General features: G+C 46.8%; 1 protein-coding gene across 1 annotated transcript in view; it reads left to right on the top strand.

Moving 5' to 3' along the window:
- LOC149335527 (calcium-activated chloride channel regulator 3A-1-like) overlaps nt 1-4,742 on the top strand; it is a 49,688-nt gene extending 44,946 nt beyond the window's left edge. Inside the window, exons 8-10 of the mRNA XM_089553955.1 lie at nt 2,562-2,838; nt 3,764-3,934; nt 4,573-4,742. Coding sequence (XP_089410081.1) covers nt 2,562-2,838; nt 3,764-3,934; nt 4,573-4,742 — 618 coding nt within the window. The remainder of the gene's footprint in view (nt 1-2,561; nt 2,839-3,763; nt 3,935-4,572) is intronic.
- The last annotated feature ends 4,997 nt before the right edge of the window (nt 4,743-9,739 follow it).

The raw sequence follows: 9,739 nt of genomic DNA on the forward strand, positions 1-9,739 counted from the left end.
TCTCGCTACGTATATCCAGGCATAACTGAGTTAAGCTACGGTCATTTTTTTCTTTTGTAGTTTTACTTTATTTTTGAGAGAAAATAAATATTTTTAGATAGCAGATAAATCAGAAGAACCTACAAGAAAGACAACCACATGTTGCCGATGGGATTCGCTCCTGATTTCCTCCGCATGTCGCGTACGGTGCTCTACCGACTAATCCAAATAATATGGTGTAATACTGTGGTGTGCATAATGAACGTAAATAATGACTTTTTTTGCTGCGATGGCTTAGCTAATGAAAATGAGGAGATGCAGGAAGCATGATGAGAAGGCCGGGCTTCGGTATGTTGACTACTGATGGGCGGATGTCGAAGAATTTCAAGAAAATGGTGAGAAAGTGGTAGCTGAGAATCTTTGCTCTTGCGGCATTTGGGGATATATGACTCAAGGTTGATTTGAAAAGGTAAATTTAAAAAAAAAATAAGACAAGCCCCTCTCCTCCCCCCAGCTGTCTAACGATGGGTGCTATGAATGCTGTTTTGGCCGGGAATTGTGTGGCTGTAAGCATTTTTGCGTCACATAATGTATATACGGGTCCTTAGAGTTTTGTGAATGGTTTTAAGCTATGCTTACTATATAGTATGCTTATCCCAACGTGTTAAAGAGTTTGGACGTGGTTTCTGTTGGTAACTGTAGTAATTGTCTAGTGTTGTTTGTGTTTTGAGTTGGTTGTGGTTTGTGGGGCTTAACTTCCCAAATTGACTCAGGCTATGAGAGACGCCGCAGTGAAGGGCTCTGGAATTTTCGACCAAATGCGGTTCCTTAACGTGCACTTACATCGCAAAGTGCACGGGCCTCTAGAATTTCACCTCCATCGAAATTCAACCGCCGCGGCTGGGATCGAACCCGCGTCTTTCGGGTCAGCAGCCGAGCACCATAACCAGTGAGCCACCGCGGCTGCATGAGTGTGTGTGTGTTATCGCTGCTCGGCCTTTTGGCAAAAATCAAAGTGTGTGTGTTTTGAAAAGGAGCGTATTTTTTTGTTTATTGTGAATTACAGTGTTGGGTATTTGGGCTCATGGTCACTCATTAGACGGTTTCAGATATATGGCATTTAATTTAGGAATGGAAGTGAAGTAGCATGAAAGTGCAATTACCTTTGGTATTCGAATGAACTAGATAGGTAAGGATAGTACTTAAATCAGTGCGCTCGGGAATTTTTACAGTTATAATGGTCTAAGTTGGCTACTGATTAAGGGGGCTTTATTAATGTTTAGGCTGTTTTACACGCACGCACACAGACACACACAAACACGGTCTTTGATTGTTAAGTATATACAGGGTGTTTCACTCAAGACGATGCAAATTTAAAAAAAATTGGGTTTTACGTTAGAGAAGCGTTCTTTTCGGCACGGCTTTGCCAGTCATGTAGTACAAGAGAATACATCTAAAACGTGCTAGTGAGATAGGTAGGTAATTTATATTCAATTATCAACTTTTTAACTAATACTGTTAGACTCCTTAATTTCTTAAAGCGGTGTATTCCACCGTAAGTAATATCCATATAACTTGATCGGAATTAGAAAACGCACCTACCCTTGGCTCTGCGGCACATCAAATTTTGACTCTTTCCACCAGTTAAGTCAACCTGCAGAGGTCGCTTTGACTGTAAGCTTCTCAAAACCGCATCTTTTTGACCCGATGCAGCCGAAATTTGTTGGGCCACAGCGCCAATGGTAACCGCTTTTTCGAAAATCTACAAAATCTTATGGATATTACTTTTGGTGGGGTACGCGCCTCTCATAATTATAAGCCTAACAATAATAGTTAGAGATAACTACTAGATAACGAGCCTTCTAGTTAGCACGTCATATCTGTATACTAATCTTCTATACGGCTGGCAATGCTACGGCGAAGAAATCGCTCTTTAAGGTCAAAACGCCTAATTTAAAAATTGTGTTAAGTCTGAAGTGACTCATATCGTACATCCTGCACAAGTCATTATGTTTGAGCCACCAGCTGTATGCACCTGGGTGCTCTCCCTCCCTCTTTCCTAATTTCAGGTTTCTGCCTCCTGCTGTCACTCAGGCACTTCCTTTCGGTCCATCTTTTGGCTCTTGCTGCGACCTCTTTCCTGATTTTGCCTTGTTCCCTTCCTCTCGATAGCCTCCACACCTCCTAGCTTCCACCTGTGAATTCCTGCCCCTGTCCAAGCCTGCTTCACCTACTCTGCGTTCACTGCCCACGCAGGTGCAGGTCGCATACACGTGACTCGCGCGGGAATTTCCGCCATAGCAGTTTCCGATGGCGGTGTCCGCCATTTTTTCTCCCATTTCTACGCCTAGATTTCTTTGAATGGCGTTCACACTTGACGATAATGTGGAGTGTTTTCGTCAACTCTGTCGAGATGTGCACCTCATATGCAACGCCTGCACATAAACCTCGCGTTGAAAAGGTCCCCGGATGAAATGTCCGACGTGAAAGCGCCCTCTAAAAAAAATCTCACCAGCATTACAAACAATTACAAGAAACCAACATCACAAAGGCTTACTTACACTTTTTTTTTCGCCTACCAGGTTGGAATCTGGACACTGCACGTGACAAGTCCCACCCCGGCCCCAGTGAAGGTCAACGTCGGGGTCGAGACGGAACCAAGGAACAACGACGACGAGCAGATACGAGTCACCTGCAAGATGAGCAAACGAGAGGTGGACAGGTTCAACGGGGCGACCGTCTATGTGAAGGTCACCAAGGGCAGGAAGCCGGTTATAGACGCCGTGGTCGTCGCCACAGTAAAGCGCCCGAACAACGATCCGCATCCGATAAAGATCCGCCTTCATGACGACGGAATAAGTAAGAGCTATTGCTAGGTATGGTAAGAAACATCCGACCCTCTTCCGCGGTGTACTACTAACAATGGCTAATAAGCTGGACTTCCCTCATAAAATAAGGGTTGTGCTCGGACCTTGTCCTGCGTGTTTTTGTCTCCTTGTTTGTGTGGAGTCACTCAAGAAAGTCGAAGCGATTACTAAACACCTTAACCTACCCTATATCACTTGAAGGGGATATCATGCTACGGAAAGATCAAAAAGCGCGATAAAGAGAGAATGCAAGACTATCGAAATTCTTTTTTTATATATATCAATGGTCTTCATTAAATATCTAATACCTGATTCTCGAAAGCCGGAGGCACGTGATGCGAATTATTTCTCGTAACCAGTCACTGAACATCGCGATCCATCAGAAATGCGCTGTGACGTCTGTTACGTTGGTGTTTCCTGTGGTCCCGTCTTCCTGCCTTTCTTCTTCTCTTTCTTTCTTTCTTTCTTTCTTTCTTTCTTTCTTTCTTTCTTTCTTTCTTTCTTTCTTTCTTTCTTTCTTTCTTTCTTTCTTTCTTTCTCTTTCTTTCTTTCTTTCTTTCTTTCTTTCTTTCTCTTTTTCTTTCCTTCTTTCTTTCTTTCTTCCTTTCTTTCTTTCTTTCTTTCCTTCTTTCTTTCTTTGTTTCTTTCTTTCTTTCTTTCTTCCTTTCTTCCTTCCTTCCTTTCTTTCTTTCTTTCTTTCTTTCTTTCTTTCTCTCTTTCTTTCTCTCTTTCTTTCTTTCTTTCTTTCTTCCTCTTGCTCTTTCTTATCTTCTTGATCTTTCTCTCTCTCTTTATTTCTCCCAGACTGTCGCTTTCTTTCCAACCTTCTTGCTTGCACTCTCTCGCTTTCATAACATCCTTCTTCCTTCCACTCTCTCTTTTTCGGTCATCATGTGCCTTTCCTTACTTTTTCACAGAACCCGACAACCACCAATATGATGGCACCTACAGCGGCTACTTCTGCCAGTTCACAGGCAAAGGACGATACACCGTCACGGCGGAAGTCTCAAACCAGAATACAACTCGTGTGCCATACCCGTCGAGGGACTCGGGCGACGTGATCATATCAGTCATTGATTCTGATTCGGGTGAGTTTCCTTGCACTCGGCACATTTGCCCGCTCAGACGCTCGCATAGCCTCCACTCGTACTAACGAGTCAACTCCTGTCCTAGGTGTTATCACGCGGGCTGCCCTAAATGAACAGGAGATGCACCGTTATTCGAGCACAATGCAACATGGAGCGAATGCGGACAATACTATCTCTCGAATGCAGAGGTGCGGTGGAAATTAAGACCGAAAAGGTGCCGTAATGTAACGTCGCTTTTCTTTCGTATATATCGAATCTTTATTCCCAAGCCTCGACAAAGGGCGGTGATTTTAATAGCACTAGAGTGTCGCTGCTTGAGCTAATCACGAATGGCGAGAACGATCTGAATAGAATAGATATGGAATAAGTTGGTCTCGTTATCAAGGCCATGTCTTCATCACTAGGCCTTGTTGAGGGCGATGTTCGAGGTTGCGGCTAGGCAGAACCACGGTCCAGACGACGCCCGTTCCCACCACCAGGACAGGAGTGCAGCTGAGCGAAGAAGTTCGAAGGGGTTAAAGAAGACTGAATTTATTTACATTTTTACAAGGGTCCGGATCAGAAATTTGGTCCTCGACCACATTCGACACCGAATTTTACAGCGTGCTTCTTCCCTAGGTTGATCACACCGTCGTCAGGGTGGGAGTGGCCAGAAACTCTCACTCGTGCGGACAAACACGCACCCCCAACTATTGTGGACACCCTCCTGCAGGTGTTGAGCCTGGGAGAGGAGAATGCTTTCGAGGTAAAGACGACTGCGGAATGCGACGTTCTCGGACCCGCCGAAGGGTTTCCCGGGCTGCCGTGAACGGTCCGTTGGGAGAAATCCGTCGCAAAAGGGGGCAACGCGAGGTCAGGAAAAGGCTTCCGGAAGTCGTCCTTTGTCCTTCTGGACGTTCACGTTTGTTGCGGAAGTCCCCCGCCAGCCCCCCGCGGTGCTCGGTGCGCAGAAGAGCCACCGAAACGAGGTGCCTTGACTTCCGCCATGTTTATTGCGAATTGTTATAGGTAACGTCCACCGGCTTGGCGTCTCCCCGCACGTGAGCCCACCGCGGAGAATTGGGCGCTTTTTTGTTCAGTTGTTTTTTTTGGGTACTGTGCGGAGACGCAACAAAGTGCGTTGCCCTCGCCTCAAGGTCAATCCGGCATGCCCTGAGGCAAACGTCGTCGAGTGGGCAGGGGTTTCTCGAAGCCATAAAAGAGAAACGTCGGTACTGGCTGAGTCCTGCTGACGCCGTTCTTAACAGCCTGGAGAATAACGGGGGTCTCCAGCGGCGACCGGTGTCGAAGCTTCCTCCGCTTCCTTTACCTTCTAAATGACAGCGATAAATAGGAAGCAGTTCAATGACAGCACTCGATTCCCCGTAACACTTACGATAGTGCAGCTTGTCTGTCGCATATATGCCGCCAGTCGCATTTAACACCTGTATAGGTGTGTGCGCTCGAGTGCGCTGATTTAGGGGGCGTGTGTGTCGCTAAGACGCACTCGTAGATATGTAAAAGCTAGGCGGAGTAAAACGGCTGCTCCTGCCATTTCGCTTACTTCCAGGTGGGCGTATAACTAATGCCAGTGTTGAAATTTTCGTTATTTTTTGCTTTTGAAGGGACAACTTTACTAACAGTCCATGGTAGAGAGAGGGTATGGTAGATGGTCCTTGGCGATCACAAAATGAACAAAGGAGGGGAAAACCTCCGGTTGCTTGAGCCAACGCTTCGACAAGGGGACTTGTCTTCGTCTAACACCTAATTTGAGTTCGATTTCTTCATATGGTTGGACTCAACGTGGAGGCTACGAGGTTTCTGCGTTGGGCTACTTATCCCAAGATGGCCAAATCGGGACTCGGCCGCGGGGCAGCATTTGGATGGAGGCAGAATTACAAAAAACCTGAATACTCTGCGGTGCTAGGGCACCTCAGAAACCCCGAAGTGGTATAATATACTAGGCTGCGATCCTCTACGTCTTGGTCCATATAAACCGTGTGTCCCACTGGGCCGTAAAACACCGACTCCTGCAACGATTATTTCGTTAAATTCCTGCCTACTTGCCTACGCGTCTGAAGCATCCGTCGCATGGCAATATGCCCCGGCTTGTATAAGAGAGTTTCAGCTCATTTGTTCTCATATGAAAATCGGCTTGGCCAAAATAATTTCTCCGGTCATTTTAGTTAGAATAAAAAGGGGCAGATATCTCACACTGCGCTAATGCGCGCCGGTTTGGTCTCCTGACATGGGTTCTCAATTATGGAACGCACCTCTGAAAGCCGATAACACCAATTGTTGAGCGGACTGTACGCAACGCCAATCAGGCCGAGTGGTTCGCGGTATTGGCGACAGTCGGGAACGGAAATACCTGTTGGAATCGAATGCAGAGAGAATGTAGTGTCCCCGAGGGCTCTAAGGTCGGTGTAACCAGCTCGCAGTGGTCTGTTCCAAACAACAATAAAGATAAAAAATAGTTGGCAAGACACCATATGGACTCGTATTCTAATGCGGGTAGGGGTTGTGTGCCATCACCGTTATGAAATACCAACGAGGTAAATACCCTATCTGGCACAGCTTCCATAGCGTTCATGAACGCGCCATTAACTTGCGTTTCCAGAAACACATCCTACATGAAGTTAGAGATTACCATCTACCGCAAATCACCTTCTCATGTATCATGGTAAGCATGTATCCTCACAAACGATACAAACGATACTTGCTTAGCATTAAAGTTCCCCAATGTCACTTTAATATCGAATGATTTGGGCAGTCTCACCATCCCTTCCGCGAATACCTTGGCACTAAAGCACCAAGTAAACCTGATATTTTTAAAGCGGTAGCGACAGTCTCGGGATGAGACTGCCGTGCGTTGCTTGTGACCTTCAAGTCTCAGCCAAGGTGACTTATAAGTTTGTAGAACATGTGGATGGTCAGTGATCATATCAATGGTCAAGCAATTGGACATGCCAAGGTCAAGTCACGGTCAAGGCGAGACTGTCACGGTGATTTCAAGGTCAAGTCAAGGTCGAGCTGGGGACGTCAGGGTCAGCCCAACTTAGATCCCATGATCGACCGTGGGCTCGCAGAACAGCCTAAACGCGACGTTTACTTGATAGGACGTGACGTTACGCCATCTTCAACTGAGTACATCACGGTAGGAGCAGCGGCGTGCCTAGGAATAAGTCCGTCTACACGTGCTAGGCCGTCACGTCATGGCCACCTAAAACGAATACATAACGGAAGTAGCACCGGCGCGCCAGGCACGAAGTGCACACATGGTGAGCACGTGCTAGGCCGTAAGATCACGCGTTCAGGAGAGCATGAAAAATTAACTTTGCTTACGTTTGGTTAAGGATTGAGAAGCGCTGGTTTAGCGAGAAAAATACCGAAGAGACGCTCAACGAACAGCATAACAAGACTTTACAAGGCTAATCCAACGTGACGCTACCGTTTCTCACTCTGCTTAAACGGAGCTAGAGCACCACTAATTTTTTTTTTTTCCAAGCTCAATCTTTAGTTTTCAGAAGTAAAGATTTTGTTCTTCTGGCAAGGTTTTCACACCAGTACAGACGTTCGCCCTTTTCTGCCCAATAACTCTTGCTTTCAATGGTTTGGCTTTGGTGTTTCGAGTTTGTAACGTCCCAAAGTAAATCAGGCTGTGAGGTACGCCGTAGTGAAGGGCTCCGGAAATATCGGCCAACTGGGGTTCATTAGTGTGCACTGGCGGCGAAATTCTAGAGCCCCGCGTACTGTGCGATCGCATAGTACGCGGGGCTCTAGAATTTCGCCTCCATCGAAATTCAATCGACAAGGCCGGGATCGAACCCGAATCATTCGGGTGAGCAGCCGAGCACCATAACCACTGAGCCACCGCGGCGAAGCTATTGGTTTCTTTCAGCTTGTCGCTGAAAGCGCTGGTGTTGCCGGTCGCAGGCCTCAATGTCGCTCTCACTAATATCTCCGACATTAATTTTTTTAGCCACTTCGTTCACTTTGCCTAGGAAATTCTCAAGCTAACTTTCAGAAACACCATAATTTTTATTATCTTTTTCCCTGCTTCTGAATTCCAGCTGCTCCAAATCAAGGTTCGGCTGAGTGGGTTGTTCTTCGCAGCGCGTATTTTCTACCCGTGCCGTTCTTTTCCGCAGGTGCATGATTTCTTTGTCTTGATTATCCACACGTTTCATGATTTCAAGAAAGTTGTCAGCCTTTGCCTGAACGAACTGCTCAGCTTATCGACTGTTTTTTTCAGTGCCATTAAACTGTTTTTTTTTTATTGAGCTCAAAAAAAGCAGAGGCGAAATCAGAACCAGGAGGCTCAGCCATGGGGGGCACATTTCTGCTGCGAGATGATTCTGTTTTGGTGTTGGAGAGTGGAATGCTGTGCGAGAACGAGAACTCAATGGTTTGCCCTACTCACGAATTCCTGAACAGCCTTCTACATCATATGGGTAGCCACATTATTTACATATGATTAGGCCATGAGGAGTGTCAATGATTCTGTAGCAGGCAACGAAAACTTATTCATTCGTACACATGTCATACAGTTCGTGTGCATTTCGTACACAAACCTCTTTACGACAGGTTTGGCAGCAGCAGTGGCGATGCACAGGAACTAAAACAACAAAAAAGAATGCACCAACCCAGAAAAAGAGCGAAAGAACATGCAAGCCGTGTAAGGGTGCGTCCATCACTCGCCACTTCCACCGAAAAATATGATTTTTTTTTTAATTGAGCAACTTCTATGCGGGCCTGTAAGCTCGAGCAAAAACGTAGTGCAATATGGCATTTCTGTGCTAGTGGTGCTCTTGCATTAGTCTTTGAGAGCAGCATTAGATACGTTTAGCGTAGCCTTTAGCGATGCCGCAAACCTCGACCATGCACTGGCATTGCACACGCGCAGATGGTCGGAAGAGGGAAGGCGCGCATGGTGCTGGCCTGCACCTGTAGCTTGTCGCAGCCATCTGCGTGAGCACGTTGCCACCGGTGGTAGCGGTGCGGGGGAGAAATGATACTACACGCAATGCTGACGTTTTTTTGCGATAATATATTGTATAAAGTACGCTGGTCCGGCGGCCTGATATTCACTCCTTATATTGTCACGGAACCAACACAGGAGACACCGTTCGCCAGCAGCGTTTCCAGAACCAGCTCTCAGGGCGCGTGAGCCAACTCTCACCTCTTTGTCTTCTGATGCTACCTGGGGCCACCCGGTGGCATTATTCCCCTCCCGGAAAAAAAAGAAAAGAAATACGGAAAACCACTACGACGCCACGAGCTAACTGAAGGAAGTAGGGGAACAACAATCGAAGTGGCAAAATGACAGGGGGAAACGGCCTGTGCGAAAAAACAAAAACCGAAACAACTGTGGAAGCGCTGTCAGTGCGTAAAAAAAAAGCTTCATACGCAGTACTTGATTCATATTGCAGCGAAGAAGCACACACACACGCAAAAAACACGGACGAACGCTGCAGCGTTCGTCCGTGTTTTTGCTGGTTCCTTCTGTGTGTGTGCTTCTTCGCTGCAATATGAATCAAGAATGTTACCAACTTGCCCAAAAGCGTGTTATACGCAGTACGTGCACTACTTCTGGCTGGGGTCGAAGGCGCGCACTGTGCACAGAACCGTCGGGCAGAACTTCATAAGTCACATCTGTTATACGACGCAACACTCTGTAGGAGCCAAAGTAGCGGCATAGGAGTTTTTCCGACATGCCTGGGCGACAGACAGGGGCCCATACCCACACTTGGTCGTCCGGCTGGTACTCGAAGTGGCGGTGTCGCTGGTTGTAGCGGCGTGCATCTGTGCCCTCTTGCCTCCTGA

The sequence above is a fragment of the Amblyomma mixtum genome, chromosome 7, assembly GCF_055824585.1.
Source record: "Amblyomma mixtum isolate Tamu chromosome 7, ASM5582458v1, whole genome shotgun sequence".
Classification (NCBI taxonomy): Eukaryota; Metazoa; Arthropoda; class Arachnida; order Ixodida; family Ixodidae; genus Amblyomma; species Amblyomma mixtum.